At 42.8% G+C, this 17,235-nt stretch overlaps 1 protein-coding gene across 1 annotated transcript in view; it reads left to right on the forward strand.

Moving 5' to 3' along the window:
* Positions 1–17,235, forward strand: part of HYDIN (HYDIN axonemal central pair apparatus protein) — a 445,256-nt gene that overhangs the window by 291,633 nt on the left and 136,388 nt on the right. Inside the window, exons 25-29 of the mRNA XM_060083501.1 lie at positions 10,451–10,588; positions 11,247–11,304; positions 13,175–13,294; positions 13,538–13,747; positions 15,962–16,099. Coding sequence (XP_059939484.1) covers positions 10,451–10,588; positions 11,247–11,304; positions 13,175–13,294; positions 13,538–13,747; positions 15,962–16,099 — 664 coding nt within the window. The remainder of the gene's footprint in view (positions 1–10,450; positions 10,589–11,246; positions 11,305–13,174; positions 13,295–13,537; positions 13,748–15,961; positions 16,100–17,235) is intronic.

The following is a 17,235-nucleotide window of genomic DNA, read 5'->3' on the forward strand; positions in this document are numbered from 1 at the left end:
AATTATTAGAGTACATAATATATAAAGTATGCCTTTGAAGGAAAAAACATGTAATTCAATTTTTAAATGGGAGGAAATGAGTGGTTGTTTCACAGAAGAGGAAATATGAATGGCCAATAAGGATATAAAAAGATGTTCCATCTCATTAGTAATCTTGAAAATGGAAATTAAAACAACAACTAGACACCATTGCACACCCACAAAATTAGATAAAATTAAACACGACTGTATCAAATGTTGAGGGTGTGGAGGTTGGAAGCACATACATTGCTAGTGGGCGGGTAAATTGACACAATCACTTTGGAAAGCAATGTGTCACTCACTGATAGTTGATCATGAACAATCCCAAGGCTGTGCCCAGCCCCCTAGCCTGTCTGGTTTTGTGTCATCTTTCATAGGTTCTTCTTCTCTCCTCAGTACCCAGTTGGTCGGTACATCCCACCAGTTTTTCCTCACAGGTGTTTCCTGGATCGGTCCTTCCTTTCAGCTCCTAGCCATCCTCTTACTCAGAGGATGTAGCTCTCGCCATCCCTCCCTCCCAGATTCCCACCACACTCTGCTAGGCAGCTTGCTTCCCTCTGGTTTCCCCTGGCCTACACCAGAGACTGCTTTTCTTCAGGCTCCCGCTTTCATCATCTCATCTCCTTCCCCCCAACATCTGCTGCTTTTCAAGGCCAGACTTTCCATCATGCTTCTCTCCATCAATAACTTCCCTTCTCTCTTACTACCACCAAGCTCTCTAGACCTTTGCCCCTGGTACAAGTGCTCCGCATCTTTGATAGCCCTTCTCTTAATCCTCTTGCATCATCACCATCTCTGTACAAGGAAACAGAAGAAAACAATACACTAGTCACCCCTTTCACTCCCTAATTTGTCTTAAGCTGGCTTTTGGCCCCTCACTTAGCTGAAACTGTCTCTCTGGAAGTTCAGTGATGATTTCATTACCGAGTTGAGGCCCTTTCTCACTCCACAGTGTTCCTTGACATCCACTCTTGTTTTATTGTGAAATTACATCATGCAAGCAAAAGTGTGTATAACACACGTGCATAGCTTAAGAATAATAATGAATTGAACATCCACGTCTTATCACCCCCATTATAAATGTAACCTTATTGGTAAATTTGAAGCCCCTTATGAAAGAGAACAGTGTGAAGTTGACCCCCAGCAGACCTGCTTATCCTCCATGCTGATGCCCCTGGAGGCCCCCCAGGCCCTCCATCACCCAGGCCTCCCATAGCCCATCCATCTAGAATCTCCTCTCCTGCTGTGATAGGCCAGTTAATTTATCTGACCAGGAGATCAAATTAGCCTCTGGGACTAATGGGAGGGCTGCACACCATGTCTCAAGTCTGAGCTTCCAGAAACAAGTTCCTGTCTTTGTAGTGAGCCTGCAAGTGACTTAAATCCAAGAAGAGGCAGACCTTTCACTCTCTTCATATTGAACTTAAAAGTGATCACCATGTCAGGGATAATATAGTCTGCTTCTATTTGCAGTTCAGTTTAGTCCAATTTCCTGAGATATTTGTTACCCCCTAGAGAAATGAATTGGGCTGTTTTTCATTTCAATTTTGAGTGTTATAAAACTTCTTATACGGCTTTTATGTTATTATAGAAGAACTCTAGCTACCTTATTATAAGATTCATTCTTTTTAAGGCATCTTCCCAATGTCTCAGAATTCAGTGGAGGGCATCCGGCTTTTAGATATTCACTGTGAACTAAGCTGGCTTCTAAAGAAATCAGTGGAAAGTTATCAATGCATATCTGAACCTGAGTTAGGATGATGTCTGCTTGCTTTGTATAGTGATCTGATTTATCCACATGTTTGTATTAATTAATCCCCCCCCAAGCTAGCTCTGTCTACTGAAGGCCAGACTTTAAAAGAAATTGACTTTAAAAACTGTCCTGTTTTGAAAATATTTCTGAAGAGCTTTGAAGCTGATTATAAGGGAGATTTCACAGCCCACCTGTTCGGCAGCCTTTCTAAGAGCATGTAGCAGTGGAGACACCTTCTGGAACTTTTATAAAAGTGGTCATTTCTCACGGAAATCCCTCTGGAGAGCTTCAAGGTAAATTCTGGGCACATCCCTCTACTACTCACCTTGCAGCAAAACTCTCTGTAGGAAGTCACTTCAGGGACAAGGTCGACTGTGTCTTGCTTTTCCTTATCTAGATACAATCAGGATGGGTCCCTTTTCTTCCAAAGAAAGCTTCTAGACAATACATTGTGTGTTCCTTATGTTGTGGCTTCCAATTACTTTTAGGATGAAAAAAAACTACTTTATGAGTCACTGCCTTGGGCATGGCATGGCATGAAGTAACCAAGGAGAAGCCTTCTCTTGTTGACCAGGTAGACTGTCCAGTAAAGCTGTTAAGAGCATGAGATTTGGAGCCAGGCTAACTTAGCTCAGCCACTTACTTGCTTTCTGAGTTTTGTCATCTGAAGACTGAGACCATCATAGGACCTACCTCATCAAGCTGTGGTGAAGATTTAACTAGGCAGTCCTTAGTAAGTGCTTAATATAATACCTGGTAGAGAGTAAGTGATGAATAATTGTTGGCTGCAGTTACTTTATTAGGGCCTGTCTTAGTCTGTTCGGGCTGCTATAACAAATACCAGAGACTGGGTGGCTTAAAACGGTAAACATTTATTTCTTATAGTTTTGGACGTTGGGAAGTTGTTCTTAACGTTCCACAGGTGGTTCCAATGGACAGCTGCAGTGAGAACCATTGTTCTAAAAGCTCCAACTGCATTTCCTTTTGAGAACCTTTAAAAATACGGTTTTCACCCCCTACAGTCTGAGTAACTTGAGTCTCAGCTGCTCAGTTATATCCCACCAACTTCCAGTACGGGTGGCCAGTTGGAAGCATTCTGGGATATAATAAAGAGCTAAGGCAGGCTGCTTTCCATGTGAGGAAGCGTGTGCGTGCCAAATGGAAGCAGATGATGGTGATGACAGTGATGTTGACAGTGATGATGATGAGGAGGAGGATGGAGAAGAAGAAGACTAGAGAAGCGGTAGGTGGGAGTCAGGGCCCTCCAGCAGTGGAGGCAGGCATGGCAGGACAGGGGCCTATAGCAGCCACAGGGACAGGAGAGGTGCCGATCCTCCTCCTGCCACTTTATTTGTACTGTTTTCGCACACCTCTTCCTCCTGGCATTGGGCACGGGAAGTTGACAAGCACAAACAGCAAATGTAGGGGGAGCATAGGCGACCGAGTGATGGTGGTGGCCCCTACTCTCTGCTCCACTGTTCTCTTATTTCCATCCCTTCTGGCTAGCCAGCCACTCAGCCTTGCTCATGGACAGGCTGGGGAGGTGGCGGTCATGGGGATAGACCTTGGGCTGTGGTCTCTCAGGATGGGCTCTTCACCCCAGGGCCATGGTCCTGCCATTCCACCTGCTAATATGCACTGGAACTTCCCACTCCATCTCCATCTCCCCTTTGACCTCCTTGACCAAGGCTGCCATTATCTTTTTTCTGGATTTCTAACACTGTTTTCTATGTTGGCTTCCTGATTTTTTTTTAATAATAAAAAACAGAGAACATCCCATTAGGTTATGCTTTCCATCGCTGTTTACAGCATGGTTCAGAGTTTTGGTCATTCTAGGGTTGTCCCCTTGTAATCCATGCTCCCTTCTGCAGCCCAAGTGAACTTTCAGATCATTTCACTTCCCCGTTTAAAACCTTTGGGAAGACTCTCCATTTCCCTGAGGATAAAGCCAACCCCTTAGTGAGGCTTACAAGGCCCTTCAGGGTCAAGCCTCCTGCTCCCCACCCTCCCCCTATTTGGATACCAAAATGAGAAAATGACCCACAGCAGCCACTGGTCTCCTATCAATGGTCTTAGCATGGTTCAGAGGTCCAGTTTGAGTTTCAGCAGTTCAAGGTTATGAATGTGTGCTATTCAGTATGACTGATTTCATTGTCGAGATATTTTCTCCTACAGTTACACCTCCTACTTCCATTGCTTTTAATTTTTAATCTGTGTGCCACATTAAGCAAACTACACATCTTTACTTGTTAGATCTTACCAGGTGGTTTTTTACATTGCCATTCTTCCTCTCAGCTATCTAACCTCTGCTTCTCTAATTCTCTTAAACCCCTCTCTCTCTACCTCTTTCCCCTCCCTCCCTTCCTCTGACTCTACACATCATAAGCCTCCTCCAGATTAGATAGCAGTTCCCGCTTCTAAAGGGGGCAGATTAGAATCATCACTTTAAATCATGTTAAAAGTAGGCAAATTCTTAAGCCTCTCTGAGCACAAACACAAAGTTCCAGCCACTTTTCCATATTTGTGGTCTTACAGTTACTGATCTTCCCACACTGGGAAGCAAATGACAGATGAAACAGATGGGACTGGCTCAGCGCCTTCCCCATCAGCACGTTCCAGCTCTGCCACATGAACAAGAGGAGCGAACTGCAGGCATACACACATGGAAGACAGCCTGCCTTAGCCCTTTATTATGTCCCAGAATGCTTCCACCTGGCCATCCGTGCTGAGGTGGAAGTTGGTGGGACACACGGAGTAGCTGAGACTCAAGTCACTCAGACTGTAGGGGGTGAAAAACAGCTCCCAGGCAGCTCAGGGTGGGTGAGGCAGCTCCTGCTGAGCCAGGGCAGTGCTCCAGAGAAAGGTGCAGCCAACACCCACAGCACCTAGGGGATGGGTGCATCGTCTTAGTGAAGGGGACCTGGTCTGTGCACCAACAGCATCTGCTGCTGTCAGTAATTTCAAAAAAATATTAAACAACATATGAGCCAAACAAAACACACCTGAAGGACCTTTTTAATCCAGCCAGCGGCCATTTGCACCCTCTGTATGGATACTCCCAGAATCCAGGTGCAATGAATCAACGGATTAAAAGTGTTTACTACAAGGCTGCCCCCGTCTTTTTTTGAGACTTTGGCTGCACTGCAGAGAATTCAGCAGATGTGCGACATACACCATTCCATCTCCAAGTGTGGTCTGAAACACAACACACAACATTAACTGAAACACAAGCCTGTTCTTCGGGGTTTTATTTTGGTGCAACACTGCTTCCAGTGAAGGGAGACCAGGAAACAAGAGTGGTGGACTTCTTTTAATTTGTAACACAAAAGATTGTATTGATCCTTACCCAAGAATTGAAAATAAACTATGGGGAGGGTAACTGCTGAGCCCAAACCACTGTGACTGATGGGCAGTGTGTCTGACATTCACGCAGTTCTGTCACAGCTTAAGGGAGGGTTTCTTTGCTAGCTCCTCCTGTGATTCTGATATGGGCAGCTCTGGAACTGGAGCAGTATTGATTTTCCTTGTTTGCTACGCATTCTTTTAAAAATAACTGAATCTAATCCCGTTTGGGTTAGCATAACAGGAAAGTAATCATCTGTTCCTGAGAGTAAAATAAAATCTGATCCAAAAAACTCTACCAACGTTCTATTTCAGTTCTTTGGAGCAGGTTTTCCATTTTACTGATAAGTTAAAGCCTTCGTTATGGTGAAGGTTTCGCTGTCTGCCGCCTATTAGCAGCTGGGCTGCTTTACTGGTTTCCTTTGTTTCCAGAAGACCTCTCGCTTCCCCATTGTCCAGGTATCACTGTCAGCTGAGGTGTTGTTCTTCCTCAGGTCTGAAGACACTCTACAGCTTAGAATTTTTCCTTTTTCAGATATTCCCCATGTGCTTTTTTTTTTTTCCTTCAGCACAACATCCCAGGGGGGTGCAAATGTTGGATGAGAGTGCTGTTATGTGGGGCAGTGATCTGGCAGAGTCTCCCCAGGTGTCTCTGCTGCCCTGGGGTGAGTTAATAAGTGCTCCGAATCATCCTCTGCTGATATTCTGTGTCCCTAGCTGGTAAGGCTGAGTGAATGCCCCACATTAATTACCACCTCCAGCCCATAGCTGTCCTCTGGCCCTTCCTACCCATGGCGGGTCCTAAATTTGGCTGTGCAGTAGAATTACCTGGGAAGACTGTTAAAAACCTAACTCCTGGGCCCTACGTGAGACCTGCCAAATCAGAATTATCCAAGGATGAGGTTCAGGAATCTTTAATGAGCTTCCCAGCACCCAGCCCCTGTGTCCTCTGCCCAGAATGGTGTGATTTCAGCCTAAGATGATGTGAACTAGAGGCACCTGACCTGGAAGAAGCCAAATGGAAGTTTGTGCGAGAAGATGAAAAGAGCTTTTCTACTCTTCTCTGAGGCCATCCCAGGTGGGGATGGGGTAGAGGTGGAGGTGCAGAATAGCCAAATTACCCTGCATGCTGCTTACCTGTTCTCATTCAGCCATCCATCCATCCATTCAATCAGATGCTCAGATATTGAGCTCATGCCCTATGTATAAGACCCTGGCCTATGTGAGCTGTAAAGAGGGAATACCTTGGACCCTGCCCTCCAAGAGCTCGCAGTTCTTAGATGGTGCTGGCCCAGTGATTCCACAAGGGGAAGCTGAACTGATCTCACTTCTTAAAAAGAGCAAGCGGGAGTCAGCACAGAGTCTTCACCAGGCAAGAAAATAATAACATTAATTTTTCCCATCATATTGATTTTCCTAAATATGGTAGATAAAACTGGTTTTTAATTTATAGTAATGATATAAAATTTTCCTTTAAAATAAGCCTACTGATTAACACCACAATGTGCTATCACTACATAATCATTTGAATAGTTATAATTTAAAAGACTGAATACCAAGTGTGGGTGAGGATGTGGACCAACCGGAACTCTCATCACTGTGGGTGGTAGTGTAAATTGGTGTAAAGCCACTTTGGAAAACTGACAGTTTCCTATAATGTTATACAAATACTATACAATCCAACATTTCCCTTCCTCAGAATTTACCTAAGAGGAATGAAAACATATGTCCACACAAAGACTTCTACACAATTGTTCTTAGCAACTTTATTCGTATTATTAAAAGCTGGAAAAAGCCAAGGTGTCCATCAACAAGAAGATGATTAAACACACTAGTCATCATCCATACTATGGAATACTTCTCAGTGTTAAAAAAAAAAAAGAAGAGACTACTGCTCTTTGCTACAATATAGATGATTCTCAGAAATACTATATTGAGCAAAAGAAGTCAAACACAAAAGAGTACATACTTAGGATTCCACTTATATGAAACTGTAGGCATAGCTTAATCTATAGTGATAGAAAGCAGATGAGTGTTTGTCTGGAGCCAGGGGTGGGGGAGGGGGAGGAATTGACTGGTAGGGGCACAAGGGAACTTTTGTGTGTGTGTGTGTGTGTGTGTTTATTTTATTTTTTTAATTTAATTTTATTTTTTTATACAGGAGGTTCTTATTAGTCATCAATTTTATACACATCAGTGTATACATGTCAATCCCAATTGCCCAATTCATCACACCCCCACCCCCACCCCCCACTGCTTTCCCCCCTTGGTGTCCATACGTTTGTTCTCTACATCTGTGTCTCTATTTCTGCCCTGCAAACCGGTTCATCTGTACCATTTTTCTAGATTCCACATATATGCATTAATATACGATATTTGTTTTTCTCTTTCTGACTTACTTCACTCTGTATGACAGTCTCTAGATCCATCCACGTCTCTACAAATGACCCAATTTCGTTCCTTTTTATGGCTGAGTAATATTCCATTGTATCTATGTACCACATCTTCTTTATCCATTTGTCTGTCGATGGGCATTTAGGTTACTTCCATGACCTGGCTATTTTAAATAGTGCTGCAATGAACATTGGGGTGCATGTGTCTTTTTGAATTATGGTTTTCTCTGGGTATATGCCCAGTAGTGGGATTGCTGGATCATACGGTAATTCTATTTTTAGATTTTTAAGGAACCTCCATACTGTTCTCCATAGTGGCTGTATCAATTTACATTCCCACCAACAGGGCAAGAGGGTTCCCTTTTCTCCACACCCTCTCCAGCATTTGTTGTTTGTAGATTTTCTGATGATGCCCATTCTAACTGGTGTGAGGTGACACCTCATTGTAGTTTTGATTTGCGTTTCTCTAACAATTAGTGATGTTGAGCAGCTTTTCATGTACCTCTTAGCCATCTGTATGTCTTCTTTGGAGAAATGTCTATTTAGGTCTTCCGCCCATTTTTTGATTGGGTTGTTTTTTTAATATTGAGCTGCATGAGCTGTTTATATATTTTGGAGATTAATCCTTTGTCCGTTGATTCGTTTCCAAATATTTTCTCCCATTCTGAGGGTTGTCTTTTCGTCTTGTTTATGGTTTCCTTTACTGTGCAAAAGCTTTTAAGTTTCATTAGGTCCCATTTGTTTATTTTTGTTTTTATTTCCATTATTCTAGGAGGTGGATCAAAAAAGATCTGGCTGTGATTTATGTCAAAGAGTGTTCTTCCTATGTTTTCCTCTAAGAGTTTTATAGTGCCCAGTCTAACATTTAGGTCTCTAATCCATTTTGAGTTTATTTTTGTATATGGTGTTAGGGAGTGTTCTAATTTCATTCTTTTACATGTAGCTGTCCAGTTTTCCCAGCACCACTTATTGAAGAGACTGTCTTTTCTCCATTGTATATCCTTGCCTCCTTTGTCATAGATTAGTTGACCATAGGTGCATGGGTTTATCTCTGGGCTCTCTATCCTGTTCCCTTGATCTATATTTCTGTTTTTATGCCAGTACCATATTGTCTTGATTACTGTAGCTTTGTAGTATAGTCTGAAGTCAGAGAGTCTGATTCCTCCAGCTACAAGGGAACTTTTTAAGATGATAAACTTTTTTTTTCAAATAAATTGCTCTTTTTTTAATGTTTTTTATTTATTTATTTTATTTATTTATTTTTGGCTGTGTTGGGTCTTTGTTGCTGCACGCGGGCTTTCTCTAGTTGTGGTGAGCGGGGGCTGCTCTTCGTTGCAGCGCGCAGGCTTCTCATCATGGTGGCTTCTCTTGTTGTGGAGCATGGGCTCCAGGCACCCGGGCTTCAGTAGTTGTGGCTCGCGAGCTCTAGAGCACAGGCTCAGTAGTTGTCATGCTCGGGCTTAGTTGCTCCATGGCATGTGGGATCTTCTTGGACAAGGGTTCGAACCCATGTCCCCTGCATTGTCAGGCGGACTTTTAACCACTGTCATCAGGGAAGCCTGTAAACTTTTTAAGTGTTCTGTATGTTAATATGGTAGTGGTTACACTGGTATATATGTATTTGCAAAAACTCATCAAACTGTATGTTTAAAATGAGTGTATGTTAATTATACCTCAATAAAATAGATTTATTAAATGATACTCAACAGGGCAGAAATCATGAAGTTGGTAGTTGAACACCCGGTAGTGGTACTCAGGTACGTGGTAGACAGTGGACAGTATCCTAAAAGATGTGCACATGAAATGCTGTGAAACTTCAGAGGGAGGAAGAAGTTCTTCAAATGGGAAGATGGGAGAGTGGTGGGACCTTCATATAATAGATAACATTTCTGCTGAGCCTCTGAGAAAAAGTAGAGAGCATGTGGGGCAAGAATGAATATCAGGGCTTCCCAGGTGGCGCAGTGGTTGAGAGTCCACCTGCCGATGCAGGGGACACGGGTTCGTGCCCCGGTCCGGGAAGATCCCACATGCCACAGAGCGGCTGGGCCCGTGAGCCATGGCTGCTGAGCCTGCGCGTCCGGAGCCTGTGCTCCGCAACGGGAGAGGCCACAACAGTGAGAGGTACCGCACCGCAAAAAAAAAAAAAAAAAAAAGAATGAATATCAAAGTGAAATTGGGTTGAAATTAATATAAGGGGCCTGAGATGGGGGAGGGGAGGAATCCCTAAAAAAGCCACATGCACCCTGGGGAAATAGGAAGAATGGGGGCAACCCCACCACTTTGACCTTTATGACGTCAATTCAGTGAAACCTGGACATAAGGGCTTCAGCACCAGCTGTTGCAGTCACCAATTTCCCCCTCGGCCCTCTGCTCTGAGAATTGGAGTGGCAGCAAAGCAAATGCAGGGCCAGGACCAGGGTGGAGCAGTCCAGGCGCCCAGAGCAAGCATGATGGGAGGCAGGGTCCCACAAAGGCTGAGCCCTCACTAACAGGACCAGAGAGCGAGTGCCTCGCATCCTCATCCTGCTTTCTGGTTATCTGGGAGCAGGAGCCCTGGTGACTCATTCATTCCTAGCCATGCTGAGTGCCCCCTGCAGGCCAGGCACTGCGTTAGATGGTGTATTAGATACAAGTCCTCAGGGGTCTCACAGTCTAGCAGGAAGGGGAAAAACAAGTGTGAGAGGGGAAACCCGGGGGCCGTGGGTTCTCAGAGGAAAGACACTGGACCCAGACTGCGAGGGGGTGGTCAGCAAACTTTTGGAAAAAATGAAACGTCAGTTATGATTTGAAGAAGGTAAATACAAGAGAGCGTGTAGGGCAGTCCCTTCTCAACCTGCCTCATCTAGGATTTGGAGTTTGGCCTTAGAAACCAAGAGCCTACCCAGGCACTGACTTGCTACAGCTGATGTGACTCTTTCCTTCCATCCCCATGCCTCTGTAGGTTTGTGACGTGGCCAAGGAAGCCCTACAGTGCCCCACTGTCCCAGGTGGAATCCATCCCAGTAACCTCGGCATCTGTCAGCTCGGCAGCAGTCCCAGCAATAGAGTCCCCCGAGATGGATCTGAGTGATTTTGTTAAGTAAGTGCAAAGGCAAAGCCAGAATGGATTTCTTTAAATAGCATTCTTTTCTCTACACTGACTTACATTCTCAAACTTGTCTTTCATGTATTCATCCAGCGGTTTAATGAGTGCCTTCTCTGTGTTAGGCCCTGGAGGGGGCATCTGGAATACAGAGTTGAAAGTCATCTCTGCTCTCAGGGGATCATAGCCTCCTGAGTCTTGAGGGACTGAGCCCTTCTGATCATGTTGCCCTCTCCATCTGCCAAGCCAGGATCAGGTCAAGGGTAGAAAGCAGAAAAGGATATGACAATTGGCTATGTGTTATATTCTCACAATAAAATGTTCCGGCCCTGGGGACACACCCAAGTTGTCTGAAGAACTGCCAGAGCTTCTGAGAACTTTCTGTAAGTCAGACAAGGGCTTGATAGCCCAGGAAAAGAAGGGTTGGGGCCTATGGAAAATGGACGCGTTTGATGCCCTAAACTGCACGTTTGGGGGCAGGTAGTAACAGCACTGACCAGCTGACCCTTGAGAAACGTGTCCCTTGAATGAGAACCCCACTTATTCTTTGGGGCACCATAGAGCGGAGAGGAAGACAGGGCCATCATGCAGCTGAAAACTGTGTTGTGATGGTTGCCAAATGAGTGATTCTCCACATTTTCATTAAACTCCCCAGGACTATCCTTGTGGATGAAGAAGTTGGATCTGAAGAAAGAGAGACCAAAAAAGCACAGGTGGGCTTCCCCGGTGGCGCAGTGCTTGAGAGTCTGCCTGCCGATGCAGGGGACACGGGTTCGTTCCCCGGTCCGGGAAGATCCCACGTGCTGCAGAGCAGCTGGGCCCGTGAGCCATGGCCACTGGGCCCGCGCGTCTGGAGCCTGTGCTCCGCAATGGGAGAGGCCACAGCAGTGAGAGGCCCGCGTACTGCAAAAAAAAAAAAAAAAAAGAAAGCACAGGTGTCCATCATGGCCATCTCAGGTGTATGGTTTCCTTTCCCTGGGGCGGGTGGGCTGCACATCTTTCTCTGGGTTCCTTCCCAACCAAACACCCACAGAACCAACACCTCAGTGAGAACCCAGACACCTCAGCAAATAGATTTTCTCTGTAATGGAAAAGCCATTTACCTCTAACCTTGACAATCTTGTGCTCTTCCCAGCCCCTAGATAGAGGCTACAAAAGGAGAACTGTCTTCCATAGTAAAAACAAAGAGGAGACTGAGAGTTTACAAATTCATACTCTTAAATTCTCCTCCTAGAATGATGGCCTAAGGAAATCATCAGAAATACAAAGATGTATGTACAAAGATGTATGTTAAAACAGTTTAGAAATAGCAAAAAATTAGGCAAATTATGTCCATGATAATATGTATGTCCATGATAATATGAAATCTTTTAAATAAGGTTTGTCTCAGTATTGGCAGAGTCAGGGAAAGCAAGCATTTTCACACTTCGTAGGTAGGAGTGTGAATTGGTGTAGCCTCTGTGACATGCAATCTGGCAGGTGTATCAAAATTTAAAATGCACAATTCCTCTGCTAGAATATTATTCTCCAGATAGACCTTTACATTTACATAAAGACGTGTAACTATCCTTGTACACTGCAGCTTTGTTGGTAAAAGCAAGAAAAATTGGGAATGACTTAATTCCCCCAGTAGGAGACTGGTCGAATAAATTACATCTGCACAAGGCAGTACTATGAAATCCTTTTTAGAAAATGAAAAAGTTCTCTCTTTACTGATTTGGAGCAATCTCTGATATATTAAGTAAAAAATACTACATGTTCTGTTTTTTAAAGTATTTTAAATGATGCTTGTAAAGAATATTTAGTCATATGGGAGGGTATCATTCATGCTATAATGTTAACTGAAAAAATCAGAATACAAATATATATACATATATACTCACACTATACACACTGACATATATATCTGCAGAATAATCTGATGATTGATTTGTATTTCTTTCTTTGAAGCTTTCTGTATTTTCCACATTTTTTAGAATAAGTATGTGTGTGCATATAAAACACTTGTCTTTTAAGTGTTAATTCTTTTCTTTTGTATATATTTTGAAAGATATCCTAGAAAATTCAAGAATACAGAAAAATGAAAGCAAAAATTCTCAAAATCCCACCATTCATAGAAAACTTTCAGCAAATAACCTCCCAGATATCTCTGTTTGCATATGCAGATCTCTGAGTGAACTTATACACACTCACACTTGCAGGTGTGATACATAGGCCTGTGTAATATTACATAAATGGAACTGCTTTTTTACTCAGTAATATGTTGTGCGCATCATCCCTGGTTTATAAATATGCACTGCTATCCTCCATGGATAGCAGTACCACACACACTTCATTTAAAGTGATCCCCTAGTGACAGGTATTTAGTTTACTTCCAAAATTTTGCTATTACAGAAAACACTGAAGTAAACATCCTTGTACATACATCTTGGACACCTCCCCAGTTCTCTCCGTAGGAGAAAAAAACGTGCTATTTTAAATATATATACAACATACTTCCTTTTTCTATCAGCGAGGGGGAGGAGCACATTGATGACAAATTATGAATGTTTGCAAGTTTTTCCTCACACCTCTAATTCCCAGGGATTAAAAATGAACTCTGCTGAAACAGAAAGAATAGACACAAACCAGAGCCAGGCGGAGTTTCAGGAATTGCCATGGATCTTTGAACGGGATGAAATGTTTTCCATTGGGATAGAAGAAGTAAGTAACACCTCATGGGCCCTAGAGTCATCTGATACAATTCTTCTTACTGAGCCCCTGCCCCAAGTTAGAAATTTAAATTTGCCCGAGCACTGTTACTGCCTTATCATCATGTACTTTCAGGGTGCTAGGCTAGTCACCTTTCATGGAGTCAAACAAGGTAAAGTCAAGAATCAATCTGTAAATTGGCTGAACTTTAGCTCGCCCTTTGCAGACTCTCATATGGAATGACTTTCTCTGCAGGTGTTTGATATTTTGCCTCTCTGTGGAGTGCTGCGGCCACACAGTAGCCGCCAGATATCGTTCACCTTCTATGGACACTGTGACATCATTGCACAGGCTAAAGCTCTGTGTGAAGTGGAAGGAGGACCCACCTATGAGATAATACTAAGGGGAGAGGCCTCCCTGGTCAACTATTCCTTTGACACCAAGGACATTAACTGTGGATTACAGGTATTGCCAGCCATCGGGAGGAGATATTCTGGGTTTGCCTTAAACATCGGTCATAGTCTTTGTGCTCTCATCTCTCCTGGAACCCCAGTCAGCATAGTCTCACCATCACCCCTACCCTTGACCCCTAAGCTGCTTCCTAAGCCTGATCATCCCCCCACTGCCAACCATTTGCCAGACATTTTCACTTGTTTTTCTCATTGTCTCCTCAAATTCTGCATGTTAGACACTAAAATTTGCATCTTTATTCTCAGTCCAAAAGCCCATTCCACCTTCTTTGTTTCTTTCAATAGGACTACTCCCTTCTCAGTCCCTTGAGTTTACGACCTCCAAGGAATTTTCCACTGCAGTCTGTCTTTCAGCTCCCCACATCCTTACAGGCCCCGGGGTTTGCTAATTCATCAAGCATAATTCCTCTGAGTTGGTTTTGCTTTCCCATCACCACTGCGATTATCACACTGCAGGATCTCAAGCCATGCCTAAATTATTACAGCAGTTCTTCTCAAACTGTGATGTGCATACGAATCACCTGGGAATCTTGTTCAAGTGCAGATTCTGATTCAGTAGGTCCAGGGTGGAGCCTGAGAGTCTGCATTTCTGACAAGTTCCCAGGTGATGTTGATGCTGCTGGTCCACGGACCCATGGAAACAAGGGATTACAGTGCATTTCTGGCTTCTATCAAAAACTGATCTAAATATCATTGCCAGGTAGATTTTCCCAAACTTACCTTGGGAAAAGAGCAAAAATGATTGCATAGAGAAAAGAGCATTGTTTTGTAGTCAGAAGAACTGGGATGTTATCCTACTTTTACTCCCTAATGACTATGACCTTGGGCACATCCCCTAACCTCTCCAAGCCTCAGTATCCCTCATCTCTAAAATGGGAATGGGGCAGCAATTCCTATTTCACCAGATGGTTATGGTTACTTAAGTAAAGTGTCTGGTCAGTACTGTGCCTGAGTCAGAGAAGGCCTTCAATCATGAGTCACTCTGTGGATCAGAGCCAGGTTCCTCCACCTGAGCAAGGGTATCCTAAGCCCCTCTATTAACTGATGCTCCTTATGTATTAAACTTTGTTTCTCATAATTTCCCATTATAAACTGCTCATTCATTTATGGACAAGCTGGTTTGCCCACTGGCCCTAATGCAGCCCAGCCCTTTCTGCTTCCATTTTTCCTATTATATTATCTATCTCTTCCTCCGCTCTGCCAACTCCAAAGTCACACATACTCTAAGACCCAGCTCAACTCCATCCCTCAGTTATCTTCCTCTTACACTACATTCTCTTGTCACTTAGAGTCTTTGCCATAATATAATGTACTTTCTAAATCTTGCTTTGGAATAATTGTCAGTTAATTCTATGTCTGTACATCTTCTCTCCCCAATTAGAATTTGTGTTATGTACTCAGATACCATATCTCCTACCAAATATGAATGGGAATTAGACACCCCATTATATAGCCACTGCATTATTATTTTTTTTATTATTCAGTATTATTACTGAATTGTGTGTGTACATATATGTTTACAGGTTAAAGATTGTGCCTAAAATCAAATTCACCTAACACCTATTGACACCTTGTGCGTTACTTTGACCAAATAGAATTTTCTTTCACGCCTTATCTCCAGGGTCTTCTGGGCAATTGGTTTTGGCTCAGCTCAGAGTGCTTCCTTTGTAGCAACCAGTTCTTCCCCTACTTTGTCCTAAGAGCCCCCAAAGTGGCTTCAGTTTGTGGTTATTGGACCCTCTGAATTATGTGAGCAAAATCTCAGGAAATAGAATATGACTGGCCTATTACTCCCCTGTCTCTCCATAAAAATAGAAAAATTCATTCCAGAACATTCTGAACTCAAATCTTATCTAAAAAAGCAAATCTTCGTAATATAAAAAAGCTTACTTTAAGATCCTCTAATATGAATTCTTTGTGATGAAGAAACAGAGGTTCAGGGAGGTGAAATGCTCACCTCACAGCCGTACTAAACTAAATTAGTTGTTAGAAGACCTAAGACAGAGCCAGTCTCCAGGGTCTAGTGCTCCTCCCGCCCAGTAGGCACCTGGTTGTGATACTGAAATGTGGATTGGCCAGCATCTACCTCATGGAAAATGAAATCCGTGTCTATGGGGCATGCTTGTCTACCTGCCTTTGTCAGGATGACAGCAGCATCCCAGAGGGTGGGTGACAGAGGAGTCACTCTTCTGCTTCTTCTCCTCTCGAGCTGTTCGACCATGTCACAGAGAGTGAAATCACACTCAAGAACACTGGGAAAGTTGGCTTTGAGTTCAGCGTTCTGACTGACCCCCAGTCTTCGCCAGACAGCCTTCTGCCGGGAGTGCCACTCATCCAGCCTCTCTCAGTAAGTAGCCCATCCCCACCCCAACCCATGACGGCCACCTGATGATGGTAGGAGGGGCCCAAACCCAAACCTGCAAGCCACAGCCCAGGGGCTGAGATTATGCTAAACATTCACGCCAAGATTATGGGTGTGATTTTTTTTTTAATTAAAACTAACAAGCTCTCAGAGACAAGAAAAATAAATATATCCAAGCCCTTCCTTCATTCATTAAACAACTATTTAGTGTGTCCTCCATTAACCAGGCACTGTTCAGGCACCAGGGGTTAAACAGTGAACAAGATATACAACCCCATGGATTTTTTTTTCATGATTATAAGAATAGTTTATTTCCACTTTTGTCCTCACACTTCCCTTGTAATTCCTTGAAGCTGAGGGCCTCCTCTACTCTGACTACAACAAATAAAAGCAGCTTTTTGTTAGAAGTAGTGAAAACACCAGTAGACTGCAGTGAGCCATATTGGTTTTAGAACAAATGGAAGAGATGGTTCCTTGTACATATTATGTTAATCTAACAGTTTTAAGGAATTTTTGTCGAGTTTATCTCATCATGAAAATAATACATAATTGTTATAGAAAAATTGAAAGATATGAAAAAGGATAAAGAATGAAATTAAAATTGTTCATCATCTTACAATCCAAAGATAAAAGTGCTGTCATCTTGGATGATAGAGTCTATTCTTCCCCTAAATTATCACATATACTTGGGTCTATTGCTAGTTTCTCTATTCTTTATTGATCTGTTTGCCTGTACCTACATCCATAATATACTATTTTAAGTGTTATAGCTTTAAAATACATCTTAATGTCTATTAAGTCAACTCCCTTTTAATTCTTCTTTTTCCAATTTATCTTAGATATTCTTTTGAATTTTACTTTTATATTCTTCCTAAGTTGAATGCCTACTTTTCTTTCTTTCTTAATTAATAATGAAAAAATGTGAGTACACATTTGCCTGAGTACACCTTTAGCTCCATCTCATAATTTTAAAGAAAATTATAGATTGAAAAAAGGAAGTTAAGTTTGCATATTTTATACATTTTAATATCAACCATTATAATTTTAATTATTTTCTAAGTTGTCTAGAATTGTAGTTTTATCTACAAGTGTAATTTTAAAGTATATTTTTCTCTTTTTCA

Source organism: Mesoplodon densirostris, chromosome 19 (genome assembly GCF_025265405.1).
Source record: "Mesoplodon densirostris isolate mMesDen1 chromosome 19, mMesDen1 primary haplotype, whole genome shotgun sequence".
NCBI classification, from domain to species: domain Eukaryota; kingdom Metazoa; phylum Chordata; class Mammalia; order Artiodactyla; family Ziphiidae; genus Mesoplodon; species Mesoplodon densirostris.